The following is a 21,493-nucleotide window of genomic DNA, read 5'->3' on the forward strand; positions in this document are numbered from 1 at the left end:
CAGAATTTCATGATTTACAAGCTGACATTGATCACCCAAAATTCTGACAGACACGGATGAAAGGACCGGGCGGGGAGTTCAGGTGATTTCTTTTCACTGAAACTATTCACGTTTGCACTGCCTTTGCACAACCGAACATGGAACGTGGGTATCAGTAGCAGGACATACACACACACACACACACACACACGTGTAGCTGCAGCACCATGCTTTTATTTGAGTAACTACCTTAGTAGTAGCTAGGTTGATTAGATTTTGCAAAAGTTGTTCAAACTTGAAACACCACATATGAGTGCTCAGCTTGACTTTGCGCATCTATCATATCCTTTTGAGGGATTAATCTCCAGTGTCGTCGTCCTAAATGTAGTTACCTAGCTCTAAATTGTAATTTACCTCGGCAAGGAAGCTGGCTTTTGCGTCAATGATAGGGTCAATAATGCAGGCGTGATTCGTCCAATCTTTGCAGGGAGAAAGACGGGGGTGGTTTTCAAAAGGCAAAAAAGAGCGAATGTGCAACATATATGGATGTGATCTTCGCAGTAGCATCATGATCTTCTTTTTGACGCAGTGTGGTACCTTCTGATGAAAGGCAATTGACTTGCATTGCGTTCTTGGGGAGCCAGCAGCATGCAGGCTTGCTGTAGGGAACTAAGCGCAATGAGAAGTGAGGGTAACTTTTGTCTGGAGCTCCTTTTGTGGTAATGCATGCCTGTGGAGGGCATTGGTCCCAGGTGATGACGCAGCGATGACGACCGCCGGCCAGCGACTTGGGAGGTCAGTCAGATAGATAGATAGATACCTATTATTAGTTCCAGCTTGCATGTCCCTCTAAATCTTGCTCTTTTTTTCTTTTTCATTTCCAAGACACCTGGAAAATACTCTAGGTGCTAAAGTTTAGGGGTGTCACAGTGTTCGGATAGTAATAATAAAATAAATTACACAAGTCCTCAGTAATCCACGAGACGAATTTATTAATCCTAATTAATCCGTCATTAGTATATGTTTACCGTAGCACCACGTTGTCAAATCATAGACTAATTAGGCTTAAAAAATTTGTCTCGCAAAATAGTCGCAATCTGTGCAATTAATTATTTTTTAGTCTATATTTGATACTCCATGCATGTGTCCAAACATCCGATGTGATAGGGACTAAACTTTAGGAGGAGAAACTAATTCATGCATGTGTCCAAACATCCGATGTGATAGGAACTAAACTTTAGGAGGAGAAACTAAACAAGGCCAATATAAAGCCCCTTTTGGCACGGCTCATCTAAAACGGCTTCACCGGTGAAGCCAGAAAAAATGGCTTTTACCGGCTTCTAATTCATTTTAACCCCGGTTTACAAAACGGCTTCGCGCTACAGTGCCTCAATTTACGCAAAATAGATGAAGTCAAAGCCGGCATAAGCGGTGCCAAAGAGGCCCTAAAGCTGATGCTGCTTAGCTTGCAGGTATGCTTGAGGGGCTATAATCATAGACTCCTAGTATGTAGTGCCTGCAAGAGCTGACCTGGGTAGCAGGTGAATGAAAGGTGAGTGAGCATGCGTGTGTTTAGTTCCCACCCTAAAATCTAAAAAAGTGTTACAGTATCCATTACATTGAATCTTGCGATATATGCATGGAGCATTAAATGTAGACGAAAAAAAACTAATTGCACAGTTTTGTTGGAAATTGCGAGATGAAAACGTTTTGAGCCTAATTAGTCCACAATTGAATACTATTTGCCAAATAAAAATGAAAGTGCTACAATATCCCAAATTCCCAAATTTGGACAGGTAAACACGCTCCATATAGACGAACGAAGAGTACTCTGGATGCACATGGGTTCCCTGCACTGTGGTTTCAGTGCTGAGAGCCCCCTGACCCCTGATAGCAGATAGTACAAGTACTGTGCGTGATTGTTCTTTTCGTCCCCGTTTGGTCTGGTCTGGTCCGTTGATGAAAAGGCCGGCCGGCACATGAACAAAGCCAAGGCAGCCGGAGGGCCGGCCAGCAACCACCTCTGTTCCTGATCGATCAACCCTGCCTGATCCATGATTCGTCCGCCTCAATCATTTGCTACCGCCTGCTTGACGCCCGCAATGCACGCAGCGTACGTTACGTATAGCAGGACATATATATATATATATATATATATAGGGAGAGGCTATTCAGTAGCCGGCTACAAAATAAGTTATTCTGTAGCCACCTCCATTTACTATAATTTTATATACTAATTTACCATAATATAAATACATATTTACGATAGTTAGGTTACTATAAGACATGGGAATATTTACCATAACGTTATATTAAATCACTTAGTAAGGAGTTACTATAATCTCGTAAAATAACATAGTAATTATCGTAACTCAAAGTGGCTACAGAATAAGTTATTCTGTAGCCAGCTACAGGATAGTAGTTCTATATATATATATATATATATATATATATATATATATATATATATATATATATATATATATATATATATATATATATATATATATCTGCTGGCTGCTGCATCGATATCCATGCCTGCATGCACCTGTGTATTCACCAGAACAGGATTATCCAGCATGCATGCGCTCGGATACGTACGGTGACCTCATCCATCGTCTCTGCATCTTCTGTCACCATATCAGTATCTGTTTATGCACGTACAATGCAGTTTTCTTTTTCTTTTTCTTTTTTGCAATCACAAGGGCACATATTCTTCTATTGTGCACCGTTGTATTGTCTCTCTCCTGCTGTGCATATATCTCGATATATAGCCAACAGGGTACAGAGGAGCTGAGATCACAAAGATTTTACTTCCTCAGCTCCGTGTACGTACAATATGCTAGCAGTAGCAGTAGTTATGTCAACCACCGGTGTAATGCATGTGTAACCATGGGAGAGGTATATATGTAGGAACTGCTGTGCTACATTATTCAGTTCTGAACATCCATTCAACTGAAAGCATGGAAAGAAAACTGTTGTGCTACATTCAGCTCTCTCCGTGGACATGACATGTGTGGTTATTACGCTCGCATGCATGTGTAAACACCATCTTCTTTGATCTTTAGGCCAGGTACAGTTTTTCTTTTCATTTTTCTTTGACATTACAGTGTCCAATGTACAGTTTAAGATCTCGAGTGACATAGCAACCATGCAGCATCTGGTACCTCACGGTCGACTGGAATTAGCAGTTTGAATACATGCATGCAATGCAGTCTGACTTGGCTGGTTTCCTTGCTCGCTCTAAACTCAACCAAAGCATCATGGGCCGGAACACTAATTTCAGTCAGACTGCGCACCTCAGAACAGGTGTTCCACTTCCACTCACGTTGTAACACACGAACAGAAAAAACAGATCTATATCTATGTTTTACAAAATATATTTATTTATATATAAACAAAAAAGGAACTCCACAGATTAATCTAATTAAGCCCATCATGGCATGGGGGTGTAAACCGCCATAACTCAACGTTTGTTCCATAACGCAGCTGTTCGGCCTTTATTTGTTCTTTCATGAAGCTTCTGTAAACTAAGAAGGTAATCAGAGAGAAGGAAGAATTTGCTCGTTGCATTGATGATAAGAAAGCGTGCATCAGACATAGGAACCAGACGGTCGATGATCCTGGATCTCAAGCTGAACATGGCATGGCATTAATTTACAAGAGCAGGGGGCAGAAAGCTTTGAAGAAAGAGAGTTACAGCAATGGTGGCGGCAACTAGCCATATCTATCCACCGATCACAACACGGTCGAACGGGAGAGAGGCAGGCACCCTTACACTTCATCAACAAGTGTAGTAGGAGCTAGTACACTAGTTATGATCTGGAGAGAGTAGCAGGACTAGGGGTGGAAGCGCTGCATGCAGGCGTGGCAGGTGATCTCCAGCGCCGCCGCGGACGACGCGGCCGAGCCGACGAGCCGCCTCGCCGCGATCTGCTTCATGCGCTCCACCCGCTCCACCTCCTCGCGGGCGCGCTCCCAGATGGCCCTGGCGCGCGCGAACTCCCGCTCCGCGAGCTCCAGCTCCCGCCGCGCCAGCTCCCGGACACGCTCCGCGTAGGCGCGGTCGGCGGACGCCATGCGGGCCTGGTCCGCGGCCTGCTGCTTCACGGCGCGCACGTCGGCGGCCGCATGCTGCTTCTGATGCAGCCTCGCGCTGGCCGGCGCCAGCACCGCCATCATCCCCGGCGCCCTCCTGACCTCGTTCGTGGGTGGCGATCGCGCACGCGGCGGCGGCGGCGCCGGTGTTGGGGTTGGGGCCACCGGAGGCCTCGGCCCGATGCTCATGGACAGATCGAGGTCCAGCTGCGGGTGCTCCACCGCGCTGCTGGCTGGTACCGCCGGCACGTCACGGAGGACGACTTGAGCTGCAGGCGCAGGGTGGAGGAGCAGCTGAAGCTGGATCTGTCTCTCACCTTGCTCCTCCATGGAAGAAACCAAGAGGGGGCCGGCGGACGAAGTGGCCACGCGGTATTTCTTGCTTGCTGGCCTCCTACTCCTTTGCTAGGTAGGTGTGGTGTGTTTGTTTGCATTGTAATATTGCTGCGTGTAGTATGGGTGTCTATATGTATATCTTCTCCTCTGAGAGAGATGGAGGAGCACTAGCTTGTGAGCAGATAGATGTGATTTTACCAGGATGCCCCTGTGATTAGTACTCCAATCTGAACCTATAGCTAGCTAGACAGCTAGTTAGGGACATCCATGGTTTAGGCAGCTGCTGATTTTACACTGTGTGGTCCAGAGAAGAAAGGCTTGGACAAACAACCATGTGGATGCGGCTAGCTGCATCAAATCTCTAATTAATATATGGCTACCATACTCTTATCGGTCTATATATATGCAGCAGTAGTAGTAATTCGCCTCTTTCCCTACGTACGTATATGCGATTAGCGATTTCGGTACTTTGTGTATAACGGTCGAGAGAATTTGTCGTTTGCGTACATGATAGGTATTCCCTTCGTCTCAAAATAAGTATCCATATAGTATTCATACTAGTCAAATTTTCTCAAGTTTAACTAGGTTCGTAGAAAATATTAGCAACATTTGTATCTCTAAAAAAGTTTATTACAAAAATATATTCAATGAGCTATCTAATGATACTAATTATGTAATATATATATATGTGTGTGTGTGTGGAGAGAGTATATTCAGTAGCTAGCTATATAATAAGTTATTTTGTAGCCACCTCCATTTACGATATTTTTTATCCTTAATTTAAGATAAAGTGAATACGTTTTTACGATAATTATGTTACTATAATACATGGGGATATTTACCGTAACATTATAGTAAACCACTTAGTAAGGAGTTACTATAATCATGTAAATTAGCATAATAATTATCGTAACTCAAAGTGGCTACAGAATAAGTTATTCTATAGCTACTAACTAGTTGCAGATTAGTAGTTCGCCACTGATCTTGTGGCTTCATGACCTGGTTTAATGTTTCCTTTATTTTTGAAAATATAATTCAGTTGTAAGGACAATTCATATAACTATGGATAGGTTATAAAATATATCCAAAAGCCTCAAAAATTTCTAGAGATGTGTTAAGATGAAAGGAGCTCAAATAAAATGTCCAAAGCTCAATAAACAAGTATTATTATAAGACTAATAAAAAAGTATTGTAAGCTTCAAGCAATATCAAACTCAGTGCAAGAATGGAGCTCGAGCGAAGCTCAAGACACTGATGAGATCATGTGTTGTGTTTTTAAGTTTGTAGCAGAGCGCCATGCGACAAATACCTTAGCGTGTGCCAGCACCGGAGCTCGTGGGCGAGCGCCCAGGGTAGCTGAGCCTTGGGTCCGCCACGGATTTCAAGTAGACCCACAATAAAAATAGGAAAATATGGAAGCTTGAAATGTACAAGAATAATCTATAATAAATAAAAGTTTAGGAATATTGTATGTTGTCCATCGCTAATGGTAAATGAATGGTATTATAATTTTTTGAGAATTATGTAGTACAACGCAGACAATCACACCGCACACATACTCACGCAGACAAATCATCGAGATTGATGAAGTCATCACCTATCGACGGGAATGTCGCCTACCACTGAAAGCACAATGCCGATAAATCCTAAAACATTCGTTGTCACAAGAAGTTGAACCTAGGACCTGTGGTGCTACTAAGGCTCTTGTAACCACTAGGCTACATGCCCTTTCACAAATGAATGGCATTATGGATTGAAGTAAGACCCTATTTGACGTGGCTTCAAATGGTTCTCCTCCTTGCATGCTACAATCCATAATGCCATTCATTTGTGAAAGGCCATTTTAGTTCATTTTAAGAGGAGAAAATAAAACGACTGCTTGCTATAGTTAGAGTTCTACAAAACTAAGACTAATACATGGCTTGAAAGGCCTAACTTAAAGAAAAAAGCATTTAAGGCTCAAAACTCGTTCACAAGCCATGCAAGAGTGGCACACAATGTATACGCAGACAAGACCCATTCATACTGTTTTCAACCTATATACCTAAAAACTCAGAACAAGTTTAATAATGCCTTCAATTGGTAATGCAATTTGAGAGTATGTGACCCCTTATCCCACCCCCCAAATGACATGCCAAGACAAATTTAGGGATCACTAGTGAAGAAATTCGTTCTTATCAAAATGTGCTAGAATTTTTTTTTTATTTTTTTAAAACTAGGGTTTTTGTTTCTTATCCCCCTATGCAGTCTCTTCACTTTTTATTATGCATGCAAGACCTTTTTATTTCTATCTCACTGAATGCATGCATGACCATTGATGAGCTGAGGGAGGGATCTGCCGACCAAATCCCCAATGGGGCACAGGGGGGGAGCTCAAGATGTTGTTTCATGGCAGCTTTTGTTCCACGTGCTGCGTGTCTAGCTTTACGGGTTGGCAATGGCGCAATAATGCATTGCATGCATGCACATGTTCTCCCGCGCGCGCGGCGCGAGCGAGCTTGGGAGAATTTTCATGCATGCCTGCTTGGGTGCATGCTGAGCGAGAGCTTTATTGGTAGGCCTAGGTTGTCCGTCCTGTAAAAAAGATAGAAACCACACAAAGGTAAGCCGGGTGCCCGGGTTCGAAAAGTGATGAGAGAGATGAAATACACTATTCGGCTACAGGCAATGGACCTTCTTCTTTGGAGCTTGCCTCGTTGCCTTTGCTCTTTTGCAGCTTCGATCTACTGCTTTGCGTATTGGGATCATTCACTAATTGATGTGCGAGTGGTGTTCTTGTTTGTCTCTATATATGCTTGTTACCGATGGATCTGCTGGCCATGGCTCTAATTAATCTCTGCTGCTAACTTCATGCAGGACACAATGAACAGCAGCAGCAAACAGTAGACAATGATCTCCTGCTAACTTTTTGGAATGTATAAATGGAAAAGATAAATAAGTGTGTGTGTGTGTGCACTTTGGGATGTTTTTATATTATATATATATATATATATATATATATAGCTAGGGTATGTATATATATAAATATAAAAACATCCCAAAGTGGTAGAGACTGCATTGCCCCCAGCTGTTAACTCACCACTCTTGTATTGCATCAATCAAGGTGATCGATCGACGATACTAGTAAAAAATCAACAAGCCCTGCGGCAGGGGCCATAAAAAGATGCATGATTCTATTTTCCCTGGGGATCTCTGCTGCATGCTACACCGGCCGTGTGTGTGCTCTTGCGCAGGGTGGTGTTGCGTTCTCCTAGAGAACACACCTTAGTGGCGAGAAAAAGATGGAGGGTGAGGTGACTTCAAATCAGTCACTAGCTAACGGCCCGACTGGCTGCTGGCGCCAGAGCCAGACACCTCTGCATGAAATCATCGCATGGCGTCTGCATGGGGTAAAGCAGCTGCCTCTTTTTGCCCGGGAGATGACATCACCATGTGTAGGCCTTGTCTGCCATGGGATAGATTAATTTTGGGAGAGATCCTGGACCCTTGCGGTGTTAGCAACCTTACAAACCTCAGCACAGCTGATTTTGGTGAGACCCTCATGTTAATTAGCTAGCTAGGGATCATGAATCTAATTAAACCTTTTTGCAAAAGTACGGTTTGTCAATTCCGATTCATGCATATATATGGTTCTCAGACATGTGTGGATGATGACTGCGAGTGTGGGACCATAGTTTAGTTATCCTGCGCGCTGATGAAATTGAGAGAAATTAAATGAAACTGATCTATTGTTCGACATAGATTACAAAACAACTCTGTTTGAACTACCGAACAGTGAACTGAAATAGAGTACATATGTACTTTTTTTTGTTATAATACAAGACTTTATGGGCTATATATATCTTTATGGAAGAAATATACTACATACAGGAGGTCCGAGGTCCTGTCAAGAGCTTACTGAGCAAATAAAGTGATGTCGTTGGTTATCAGGTTACAGAGAATATAGCATGCCAAATCCCACTTTTGGGTGCACGCAGTAGCTTTTGGTGGCACTACCCCAGTTTTCGACATCACTACCGGTTCAAAATCCCCCTTCACTGCTAGATTTTGAACCGGCAGTGGCATACTAGCAGTGATGTGGGGTTGACATCACTGTCGGTGCTTATGAACCAACACTGACGTGGTTTTTAGGAAATCCAAAAATCAGGCCGAAAAAATAAGGATTTTTTTTAATTTCTGGACAGGCCCCATTGGACAGCCACACGGTCGTGCATCGCAAGTCACAAGTCACGCGATTTTTCGCGTGAAAAACACACGCTTCGCGGCCACCGGCGTTCGAACCCCTGACCTCCAGTTTCGTGTCTTCAGCCCCTAACCGCTCCACTTGCAAGTTGTGTGTGTCCGAATGAGATTTTTCTCCTAGCCAGTTTATGTTCATCTAATTTTGAAATAAGTATTTAAGATCCTAAACAAATTCAAATGAAAAATTTGTCAACTATAAAGTTTTATAACTTTTTGAGATATGCAGCTTTTATTTTGGTAGTTTCTCCATCCGAGGTCGTTTACAAAATTTGAATTTCAAATTTGAGAAATTGAAGCATTATTTTCCATGACAAGATGATTTCAAATCAAAAAGTTATTACCTACAAAGTTTTATAACTTTTTGAGATCTACAACTTTTGTTTTTACTGTTTGTCCATCCAAGGTCATTTAAAAAATTCAAATGTCAAATTTTTAGAAATCCAAACGTAGTTTTTCTTGACAAGATGATTTCAAATCAAAAAGTTGTCAACTATAAAGTTTCATAACTTTTTGTGATCTACAACTTTCATTTTGGTAGTTTCTTTATCCGAGGTCGTTTACAAAATTTGAATTTTAAATTTCAGAAATTCAAACGTAGTTTCCCTTGAGAAGATGATTTCAAATGAAAAAGTTGTCAACTACATAGTTTCATAACTTTCCGAGATCTACAACTTTTATTTTGGTCATTTGATCATTTATTCATTCGACATAGTGGTAGTAACATTGTTCACAAATGTTACGTATCCTTTTTATAGTTTATGAAAGAGGTATATGCATCGTAGGCCCTTGAACTTGTCTCATGGTGCCACTTAGGTCCACAAACTCTCTAATCGTACTTCTAGCACCCTAATGTTGTTTTTAAGTATGCCACTTAGGCCCATAACTCATCGGATCAAGGTTTTTGCCGATGTGGCGGGGACAGAGCGCACGTGAGCTGCGCGTGAGCCTGGTTTGGGCGGCCACACGAATCGGGGCTTGAACAGTGGCACCTCGGGCGGCAGCGTGGCCTTGGTCAGGACCTGCAGTACATGCAGCATGGTGGGCCGGTCACCCGGGTTGGGACTACTGCACGCCAGCGCGAGCAGCAGCAGGCGTCCGGCCTCGTCGTGGTCGAACTTGTCGGCACCGAGGCTCTGGTCCACGACGCTGAGTAGCACGCTGCGGCCGTGCATCTGCCACACCCAGTCCGACAGCAGCGGGCACCAAGGGTCGCAGGCGCGGAGCGCAAGCTGCCCCGTGACCACCTCCAGCACGAGCGCACCGAGCGCGAACACGTCCGTCTCCTGCGACGCCTTGTGGCCGACGGAGTACTCGGGCGCGATGAAGCCGCACGTGCCGGCGACGTGCAGGCCGGTGGAGGCCTCGCGATCGTCATCGAGCACTCGCGTCAGGCTGAAGTCACCCAGCCGCGCGCGGAAGGACGCGTCCAGCAGCACGTTGCTGGCCTTAACGTCGCGGTGCACCACCATGCGGGTGTACTCGTGGTGCACGTAGTGAAGCCCTGCCACGACGACGTTGGGCATGTACTCATACACCAGCAGTAGTTGCCCTTTCTTGTAGCACCAACCTGACACAGAAATGCAAGCGATGCAGTGCTCGTTAGATCAGATTGGAAAAAGAACAAGACGCATCTCATCGTCCAGTGGACATCACTGCACGTTCGCACGTAGCTTCCTGGCGAGGAAGAAGGCGGCGACGCCGACCGCGACGACGGTCACTGGCACGACGATGACGACCCACATCATGCTCTTCTTCTCCGGGATGACCTTGATCGACAGCGTCCAGTCGAGGATGCAGTTGAGCTCGAAATCGGTGCTGGTGGACGCGGTGAAGCCGATGTTCACCTTCTCCAGGACGTGCTCGCTGAGGTCCAGCGGCGAGTCTAGCACTGGGGACGCCGGCTTCGGCTCGCCCCGGACGCCCATGTACACGAACACGTGCCGCGCCGCGCCGTCGTACTCGACCCAGGCCGTGTAGTTGGTGGGGTTGCTACTGTTCATGGCGATGCGGAACGCCGTTAGGTTCGCCGTCTTGACGGACACGACAGAGCCGACGTTAAGGCCGACGTGGTTGTCACTGGGATCATAGTCCTGCTTCATGGTGTTGAACTCGACGGCCACGAAGCGGTTCCTCACCGGGGTTGGGTTGGCCTCGAGCGTGGCGTTGGTGAGGCCGAGGTAGCCACCGTAGCTGCCGAGGGGTGGCTCATCGCAGGACGGCACAACGATGAAGGTGAGCCCCTCGCCGAGCCGTGGCGACGAGTCTGGGAGGTGGAACACGTTGATGGAGAAGGTGTTGTTGAACGACACGACCTGGACGCGCGGGGCCGTGGCACTGCCACTGCCATTGTCGATGCGGCACCACATGGTGAAGCGGCGCTAGAGGAGCATGGAGTCGGACTTGTTGACCATGATGTCCTGGTAGTTGCCGACGTTGCCGGTGTCCGGGGAGACCTGGATCGCGCCCTGGTAGATGCAGGCCTCCCTGCTGAACGCCAGCTCCTTTTGCTCCCACGAGTTGCCCTCCTGGAACGACGTGTAGTTGTAGGTCTCCACCTCCAGCGCCGGCAGCGGCTATAGCTGCCTGTGCTCTGGCTCCTGCACGCGGCAGACAACAGCGTAGAGGCAGAGCAGCGAGAAGACGAGGAGGCAGCCTAGTAGAGGTGACAGAGCAGAGCGACCACATCCACGTCCACGTCCACCGCCGCATGCAGCAGGCGCCATGACCACTCACGCACGGCTCACGTGCGCTCTGTCCCCGCCACGTCGGCAAAAACCTTGATCCGATGAGTTATGGACCTAAGTGGCTTACTTAAACAACATTAGGGGGTCAGAAGTACGATTAGAGAGTTTGTGGAGACAAGTTCAAGGGCCTACGATGCATATACCTCTTTATGAAACTATAAGAGAGATGTAAATTTTATGAACAATGTCACTACCACTTTATCGGATAAAGAAATGACCAAAATAAAAGTTGTAAATATTGATAAGTTCTACAACTTCTATGTTCATGACTTTTTTAGCTGAAATCATTTAGTGTTCCCAAATAACATTTGAATTTGCCATTTTTTGAAATTCAAAATTCAAATAGATAAAACACAGTCACATATAAAGATGGATAAAATAATAGCTGTAAGAACACAATAAATTGATAGAGCATGATTTTAGAATTTTTAGAAAAAAATCATCAAATTTAAAGTAAGTATGAGGGAGAAAGACTAGTTACAAGTTTTAGCCAGAGATTAAAAAGAGAAATGAGAGTTCTTCGATAATTTCAAATTTTAATTTCAAATAGCATTTTGAAGTAGTAAATAATTTTAAATAAAAAAGTTACCAACTATAAAGTTGCATAACTTTTCGAGATCTACAACTTTTGTTTTGGACGTTTCTCCATCCGAAGTCATTTGAAAAATTCAAAATTTTAATTTTAGAAATCAAACATAATTTTTGTTAGATAGATAATTTCAAATAAAAATATTTGAACATTCAAATGATCTCAAATTAAAAAAAATAAACTAGAAAGTTGTAGATTTCATCGAGTACTACAACTTTGATATAAAGTTCATCCTCATCGGACATCATATGAGAAACTTATGAAATTTTCTTGTAGCATATCACTGTCGGTTCAAGCCACAAACCGACAGTGATAGTATCAGTGTCGGTTCTTGGCTAAAACCGGCAGTGATGACCCAATATTACTGTCGGTTCTTGGCTAAAACCGACAGTAAAGACCCGAATATCAGTGTCGGTTGATCCTATTACTGTCGGTTTTGGACTATCACTGTCGATTTCTTAAAATCCGACATTAATGAGGCTGGCAGTGATGTCTAATTCTGTAGCAGTGCGTAGAGCATGGTAAAAAGAAGGCAGGGCATGTAGGGTAAAAATTAAAAGGGAAAAAGACTGCACAAGATCCAACAAGTGCATCCGAGTGCGTGGGTTTTGCTTTATGTGGGGGAAAAGCTGGGATCAAAGGGAACATGGAGCATGTCAGGCCACCATGAATATATGTATACATACATGCATGCATGTAAGCTCTACCAAGGTCAGCTTTTTTTTTTGGTTTTGGGGGCCCTTGTGCTCTCCACTAACTTAATTCTAGCCTGCTACTACTGCTAGTCTGCTACTGCAATATAATGCTGCACCAATATATGCCACTGCTACTGATCTTACCTAACCAATGTCACTGCTACTCGTGACCTGGTTATTATTTTATATACTGGTATATATGAGAACTTGAGGCAAAGAGCCTCTCCTTTTGGACAATGATTTATGCATCATGGTCCTTCAACGTTGCCCAACAGCAGCTTGACCACACCCAGTGAAAAGAGAAAGAGAGCCTTTGGCCATTAGCCATATAGCATGAACAACCAGACTCCCATCTACAAGACAAGGGTTTTTGCCCATTTCCATCTTGGACTGTTCTTTCACTTTCCTATGCCTAGCTCTCTCTATCCCTTGCTTTTGCACTTTCAAGGAAACCACTGCTCCAAAGCCACTACTTTTGGGCACATCACAAGCCTGCACAGTACAAGTTCCTGTGTGAGTTCATGTAGGGTGTGGTGTGTTGTCAACATTTGCAGGCTTCACAGTTGCTCAGTTCATTGGAAAAGGAAGAGAGACGCTGACCTTACACTGTCTCAAGTTAGCCTTATATATATCTTAACCTGAGTGAGGGCCAGGATGCTGGTCATAGGGAATGTGCAATATGTCACGTTCAAGCGTTGGGCAGCCAGCTCTTATATCCTAAGGCCTGATTTGAGAAAAGAATTGAATATAATACATTATCATGATGAAGGTAGTATCATGCCACGTGCTCCCTCCGTCCCTAAATGTTAGTCACCACAATTTGCGTGTCGATAACTTTTACTCGATTTGTAGAAAATACGTGCAACATTTCTATCTCTAAATAAATTTATTAAAAAACTAGATTCAAATATCTATCCAATGATACTAATTATGTATCATAAATATTAATATTTTTTAATATATATTTAGTCAAAGTTGTTTCTCGGAAAACAAAAACGACGGACATTTTTAGGACGGAGGGAGCAGTACCTAATTACAAACCAAGGTTGACACAACAAACAAAGAAGTAACGGTGAAAAATATCACTACTACATAAAAACCTTAGAGCCTCTACCTTTTTTCCTACAACGGTTTGATCAAAACGGTTCTCTTGGCTGGGCGAGGCGAGGTGAGGCAAGGCCAACCTCGCTCACAACCAAGCGTGCCCTTAGTTCACCCATTTCAATAGTTTGGTACATGGATCTTAACACTGGTACAGAGAAGGCCTTTACTTTCGGTGGGGAACCCCCTCTAGTCTTGGTTGCCCACCCGGGAGCAAGCATCCGGGACTAAAGGGGATCCTTTAGTCCCGAGTCAGGAACCAGGACTAAAGGGAGACCTTTAGTCCCGGTGGGTAACACCAACTGGGACAAAAGGTGCCTCCTGACATACCACGAGGTCGGCACCCTTTAGTCCCGGTTGGTAATACCAACCGGGACTAAAGGTTATTTTTTTTCTTTTCTTTTTATTTTTTTGTTTTCTTTTCAAAATAGGTTTTCGAAATCGTATTAGTATGTTTCGGTTCAAGCACAATGAACGTATTAAATGACACAATTCAAGCATAGAACTATATATATATATATATATATATATATATATATATATATGCATGCATATGTGTATTTTACAGTTGTTGTGATATAACAATTTTCCTCTCATCCTCTAGCTTGGCTTCCATGGCAATGTTGGGTCAAAGTAGAACTCGCCCTTGGAATCGATAACCTGGTCATTAAAAAATCCGGCTATAGACTCTTGAATTGCTTTGATCTGATCTTGTCGTATGACCTTTTCCTCCAACCATCGATTGAATTAAAGGAAAATAAATTAATATATGTACATATATATATATATATATATATATATATATATATATATATATATATATATATATATAAACATAGTAACACAATCAATAATAATAATTAAATAAATATATAGTGTATTTTTAACGTACTTTGAGTCTATCTGTAGGAGTTCTTTGGGAGAGCTCCTTGATAAATTTGCAAACATAATAACCACAGTAGTTGTTCCACTGTTCCTGCCTCAGACACCATTTTACGAGAAAAAGATTTGTCATCCAATCTGGTGATCCGGTGAAAGCTATATGTTTAATTAATAAAGATGATGCGATTTAGGGGACTTACTTTCAAAGGGATTACATTGAGTGGCGCTTTGCATTTTCCCATGTGTTGCTTCTCAATAAAGGTTTTCCAAACACTGCCCAATAAAAAATTTGCCACGTCATCAGATATAATTAATCATCATGTTTGTGTGTATATATAGTTGCTAGAGATACCGAAATTACCTCTAGATAATATCTATCATATCTTGGTAGTCTTGTTGTCGTTTTCTCATCGAGTCATAGATTATCAAGTGACTTTTCACCAGATCGATGTCCATCAATATCCAGTGATTGCTGCATGTGTTTATAGGATATAACGCATAACACTCATTAATTAACTAGAATCAACATATGAGCCATTAAGGATGATCGACATTATTAACACTCACTTGAAGTTGTAGGGAAAGAGTATATCCTTCTTGTGGCGTTGGTTCACTAAGAAGTTCATGAGGTTACTCTCTGACTCAGACTTTCAATTAGGCTTTGGAGTAACTGGGTCTTTGAATACTATATGGGGATCAACAAAACCAATTTCATTGCAGCCTTTCTTTCTGCACTCTATCATTGTAAATCTACATATATATAGTACTTGTTAGGATAATTTATATGCATATACACACATATGATGAGTTTAATAATAGATTGAAAGAATTATTACTTACAGGCAATAGCAGCTAATAATAACTTTGTCCAGAGAGGTCAGGTGGCATAGTTGATGAAATTCTGCAAAGTCAACATACATAACATCATCGCCACGGAACCAATGTTCGTCTCTAATTCTGACACCAACGCAGAAGTATCCACCGATAGACACCTGCATGTACCACTTATTTAGCAGGTACATTTGCGTCCCCAGATCACCTAAGGCTTGAGGGTTGTATAGAGTCTGGCCTAGTACAAATTTTTTCTTCCAAATATCAACCTCTGCCGCACTCTCAATGTTTCCATCACCAAACATATGGTAAAGGTCGAGACCAGTCTCTTCAATAAATTCACCAAGGTAATCCAAATCGATATTCGGAGGTATGTTTGTCTGATGCATTAATCTTAAATTCGAACCATATTCATTACCAACAACTAGCAGGGGGACTGATTGGTGCGATTGTTGTCCGAGTTGTGCAACTCCTTTCCCTGCCCGCTTCTTTTTCTGTGCCGCCTCAATTGACTTGGTGAGAGTACGGTCATAGTTCGTTAACGTTGCTTTGGACGACTTACGAGATTCCCGCTGTTGTTGCTGGTAAGAAGCCACCTTTTTTCTTAGAATATCTAGAGCTATGAAGAAGTACGGTTTCTTCGGGTTACTCCTTGCTTCTTGATCCTTTTTAAGTTTGTCATAGAATCTAGACATATCTTTTTTATATGCATCAGTTACTTCTTCCTTCTCTTCAGATATTATTTTGGAAATAGCCCTTGGTTTCACGGTGGCTTTCTTTGCCGACGGGGGCTGGTTCTTCGTTTGCGGGGCTAGCCTCTTGCTAGTACTTGGCTTCTTGGTAGGTGGGGGTGGGGGAGGCGTTGGAGACCTCCTTCGAGGTGGTGGCAGCGGCGTTGGAGACCTCCTTGGAGGTGGCGGCTGTGGCGTTGGAGACCTCCTTAGAGATGGTGTGGATGCAGCCTCGCCTTCCAACACATTGTCATCGTACAGAGCACTATGATGATCTAGCGATTGAACAATTAGACTTAGGTTGGGGGAGGATCTGCTACAAAAAAAGGAATGACATATTATTATAAGCAGATTGTTAATTATTTAAGCCAATATAAATTAATGATGTAGTGTTTTCATCCGCACCTATGGTGAGGTAGTTTAGGAGGAGGTGGAGGCGACATCCCAGGAATGATGATGTAGCGCTTGCGCCATAGAATGAATGTCTTCTCTGCTTCTCCGAGAGTCTTCTCGCCATCACCTCTAGGAATGTCAAGAGGCAAATCACTAAAACCTTTTTCAGCTTTATCTACCGAGATGGTAGCATATCCTTCTTGGATTATATTCCCATGAATCCTTGGTGTCTTGGTTCGGTTGATAGGATTAACAAGACCGATAGCCACCTTGATTGTGGAATTCCCCTTCGGAATGTGTAGCTCACATGATGTACAAGGTTCAGTGATGTCATCCACAGGGAAGCGTAGTCCTGTGTCCCCTTGATTTGGTATCTCCGTGGAAGCGCAGCTGCTTTTCAACTGAACAGATTGGCTAATGTTGATTCCTAGCTCTGATGCCTGCTTGCTTGCACTCACTGCTATTTGCACTTGCCTTCTGATTTCCTCCTGCATTCTCGCTTTAAGGTTTTTTCCCGCTCCTGTGCTTCATGCACCGCTTCCTCCAACCTCTGGAGCTGCTGTGCCTCTTCTTCCTTCTTTCTTTGGCGGCTTCTGTAGGAAGGTCTGTCCTGAGGGAATCCATGCTCCCACGAGACACTTCCTTTGCCTCCAGTTCGGCCACCGTGTTCAATAGTCCCGATGGCGTATGTCAGTTCATCCTTCTCTCTGTTGGGCCTGAACGCACCATTAGCAGTAGCTCTCTGAGAATAAAACAATCTTTTTGCTGCTTCTTGTAGTCTTGCACCATAAACGCACTTCCCTGTCTCCTGGTCTAGTGTTCCCCCATGAGCGAAAAACCAATTCTTTGCACGCTCTCCCCACTCGAGTGATTCTGGTGTGATACCCTTGGCAAGAAGGTTTGCTTCCATTTTGTTCCACTTCTTAATGGCAGTCGGGTAGCCACCTGATCCCAAGTTATGGTGGTATGTCTTCTGTTGGGCATTACGTTGGTTCTTTATCACCCGACTCACACCCTCTTCCGACGTCCTATACTGTACAAACTCATCCCAATAGGGCCTCTGCTTTGAGATCGGGCCTAGGACAGTAAAATCTGGTGCTATGTTCTTCTTGACATACGTCGTGTATAGGTGTTTCTTCCAAGTCTAAAACTAGGTGGCCATCTTCTTCATTGCCCAATCCCTAACTTGCTCCTTCAATTCATCACCATCTATTATATCATCATAACCATCTATTTGGAGCGTGAAATGTTCCAAGACATCATTCCAAATTAACGTCTTGTCACGATCGGAGACAAAACTGATATGAGGAGCATTGGTCTTCTTCTTCCATTCGCGGGTACTGATCGAGAGCCGGTCCCGTACAAGGTAACCACAGTGGTGCACGAATTTCATTTTATTTGGCCCCCCCAGTTCGCCTATATCCACATTGAACTTCGAGATGATGAAGCGGCCCTCCAATGGCTTTTTGGGACCTCGAACATTTTTACTCTTCGTTGTAGTTGTTGATGTCGATCCAGAGGGCTACAAAACATAAACATTATTTTTAATGTCATGAGCACACATAAGACATATGATAATATAAATATCTAATAATAAAAAATATATACTTGGCCAATATGTTGTTGCTCATTTTGTTCAAGAGCTAAGTACTGACTCCCGTCATCTGCATCCTCTTGCACGTTATTTTTAGCACCATCATCGCTGGCAACTTGAGTGCCAGTGTTGATCAAATTCATCATCAACTCCTCCTCATCAATGTTTCTCAAGTTGGCCATCTAGCTTCAAAAAACAAAACCAATATATAGTACATCAAATCTTTGCTTACATGCGTAAAATCTACGAACAATATGTATTATTAAATCTTACCCCTCGGTCACGGATGCAATTCGCCACACTAGGGTGAACTGCGTCGGTACTAGGGTGAATTAGGGCTATACATAAATGGCCAAGGGTGAATTGCGTCGGTGACTAGGGTGAACCACATCGGTGACATCAACAACGTGGTTCACCCTAGTCACCGACGCAATTCGCCCTAGTGTGATTGTTTAGCGTTAACGATAACGATAATACGAATGTTGATCGACTAGGTCACAAGAGAGGGCGGTGTGACTAGAGTGGCGGTGCTCCGCTCCATCGTATATATGTTTGTACACATGGGTGAACGAGGGCGGTGGTGCTCCGCCGTATAAACCCTAAACCCTAGGGCAAACGAGGGCGGCGGTGCTCCGCCGTATAAACCCTAAACCCTAGGGCGAACAAGGGCGGCGGTGCTCCACCGTATAAACCCTAACGAGGGTGGTGGTGCTCCGCCGTATAAACCCTAAACGTCGTGGAGCTAGCCAAGGAGTGAACTTCTTCTTAGTGATCGTGCCGCACATCGTGGACAACTGCCTCAGCATCGTGCAGCTTCTTAGCGATGGCACCATGACGCGCTCCATGAAGTACTCTACGCTCCCTCTCTAGGGCGAGGTGCCATCCAACCTGCCCGTCCAATGGAAGGATGTTGTCTACAACACCGCGCACGCACTCTGCCTCTACATGTACAGGCCCACCGACGACAACACGATGACGGCCAATAATAAGCTGCCGGTGCTCATCTACTTCCACGGCGGCGGCTTCTATCTATGTAGCTTCGAGCTGCCCCACTTCATGCCGGCACGCTCAGGCTCACCGCGGAGCTCTCGGCGCTCGTGCTCTCCGCCGACTACCGCCTGGCGCCCGAGCACCGCCTCCCCGCGATGCACCGCGACGCCGAGGCCATCCTGTCATGGCTCCATGCCCAGGCCAAGGCCGACCCGTGGTTGGCCGACGACTCGGCCGACCTGGGCAGGGTGTTCATCTGCGGCGACTCGGCCGGCGGCAACATCACGCACCACATCGCCGTTCGGTACGGTAGTGGGCAGCTCACCCTCGACCCCATCATCCGGATTGCCGGGTGCGTCCTGCTCTGGCCCTTCTTCGCCGCCGAGGAGAGGACGGCGTCCGAGGTGGTCGGCCTTGTTGACGAACATGGCACAGCACTGTTCGACCAGGCGTGGCGCCTGGCACTGCCTGTCGGCGCGCGACCCGGCGGCCAACCCGTTCAGGCTAGATAGCGTCCCGCTAGACGACGTCGCCTTCCCACCGCTGCCCATCATGGACCCAGACCAGGACATGCTTCACGACCGCATACAGGACTATGCCGCTAGGTTGACGGCGATGGGGAAGCCGAACTTGCCGTGTTGCCATGTTCAAAGGGGGCCAGGGCCACGGGTTCTTCATCTTTGACCTAGAATGCGAAAGCCGAGAGAACTCACCTCAAGACTGCGGAGGCGCGTGCGGTGGAGGGCTCGTCGGCGCGAGGTGGGGTGGCGACCGGCGGTGGTGCAAGGAAGAAGAGGAGAAAGGGCGGCTGTTCGACGAGAAAGAAGAGGAGGGGATCGATCTATGCCAGGCACTGGCGCATATATACCAGGGAGATTTACTCCTGGTGCCAGCCAGCAGCTGGGAGTAAAGGTCCTTTACTCCCGGTGCATGTTACCAACTGGAAGTAAAGGTTCCTTTACTCCTGGTGCTTGTTACCAACCAGGAGTAAAGGTATACCTTTACCTTTACTCCCGGTTGGTAACACGCACCAGGAGTAAAGGGTTTTTTTTTGGCGGGCCACGAAACTGCAGCCCACCTTTACTCCTGGGTGGGCTTCCCACCCGGGAGTAAAGGTGGGCTGCAGTTTCGTTTCCCGCCTGTTTTGAGCAATTTTTTTAATAAAATGCAATAGTCTTGTTAAATACATAGTAAATTAAATAAAAGGCATAAAATTATTTTGTTAAAAATATGGTTTTTTTTCTTTATTGCACATTGGAAAAATCTATAACCTAACTTTTTTTTATTTTTTGTTATAATTATAAAACATAATGTAACTAATATTTATTATTTTGTTAATGCAAAAATGTAGTGTTTAATTAAAATTATTAAAACTATTGGTTTTGGATAGGAAATTTGTTTTCACATCATTTTAATGTTAATATTTTAATTTTTCATCACTCAATATCCTAATTTAACTTTTTGAGAGAGAAATCCCACCAAATCAAACATTGATTTAATTTGAAACATGACATAATAAACATCTGAATTCACAATTATTACATAATATCTCAAACACACACTACATTAAATCACTATATCATCAAGTGGGCACAGCAGTGAACTTCTTCTTTACGTATGTCCCTTGGTTATGATCGCGTCGTAACCATGGAGTGTCCTCATCATTTACCAAGATGCTAGGGTCTTTGTTCACTTTGAAGGGCGGAATTCAGTCATCCTTTTCATAATCTTCTGACATGTCCGACTTGTCCTCAATTCCCATGATGACTCTTTTCCCTGAAAGAACTATGTGGCGCTTTGGCTCTTTGGTTGAGTCATTATCGTTTTTCCCTCTTTTTGGTTTGGTAGACATATCATTGACATAAAAAAACTAATTCACATCCTTGGCAAGGACGAATGGTTCATCTTTATACCCAATATTACTAAGGTCTACTGTTGTCATTCCATACTCGTTGTCTACTATTACCCCGCCTCCGGTCACCTTGACCCATTGGCACTTGAACAATGGGATCTTCAAAGTAGGTGCATATTCTAGTTCCCATATTTCATCTATGCGGCCATAATATGTCTGCTTATTCCCATTCGGGTCTATGGTATCTATGCGGACACCACTGTTTTGGTTGGTACTCCTTTTATCTTGGGCTACTGTGTAGAATATGTTCCCATTTATCTCGTACCCTTTGTATGTGATGATATGCCATGATGGTTGCATAGCCAATAAATACAGTTGCTCATGGATGCTCTCATCACCTTGATATTTTTTCGCAACCAACCGCTGAAAGTTTCTA

The 21,493-nt window shown here is 44.2% G+C and overlaps 1 protein-coding gene and 2 pseudogenes across 1 annotated transcript; 1 reads left to right on the forward strand and 2 right to left on the reverse strand.

The window, feature by feature from the left end:
* Window positions 1–3,600: 3,600 nt before the first annotated feature.
* LOC136494828 (protein indeterminate-domain 16-like) lies at window positions 3,601–4,498 on the reverse strand. The gene has a single exon (XM_066491004.1). The coding sequence runs from the start codon at window positions 4,405–4,407 to the stop codon at window positions 3,820–3,822; it is 588 nt and encodes a 195-aa protein (XP_066347101.1). The 5' UTR covers window positions 4,408–4,498; the 3' UTR covers window positions 3,601–3,819.
* Window positions 4,499–9,539: 5,041 nt separating this feature from the next.
* On the reverse strand, window positions 9,540–11,378 carry LOC136491774 (probable L-type lectin-domain containing receptor kinase S.5; annotated as a pseudogene).
* Window positions 11,379–18,563: 7,185 nt separating this feature from the next.
* On the forward strand, window positions 18,564–20,115 carry LOC136491775 (carboxylesterase 15-like; annotated as a pseudogene).
* Window positions 20,116–21,493: the final 1,378 nt, after the last annotated feature.

Source organism: Miscanthus floridulus, chromosome 11 (genome assembly GCF_019320115.1).
Source record: "Miscanthus floridulus cultivar M001 chromosome 11, ASM1932011v1, whole genome shotgun sequence".
NCBI classification, from domain to species: Eukaryota; Viridiplantae; Streptophyta; class Magnoliopsida; order Poales; family Poaceae; genus Miscanthus; species Miscanthus floridulus.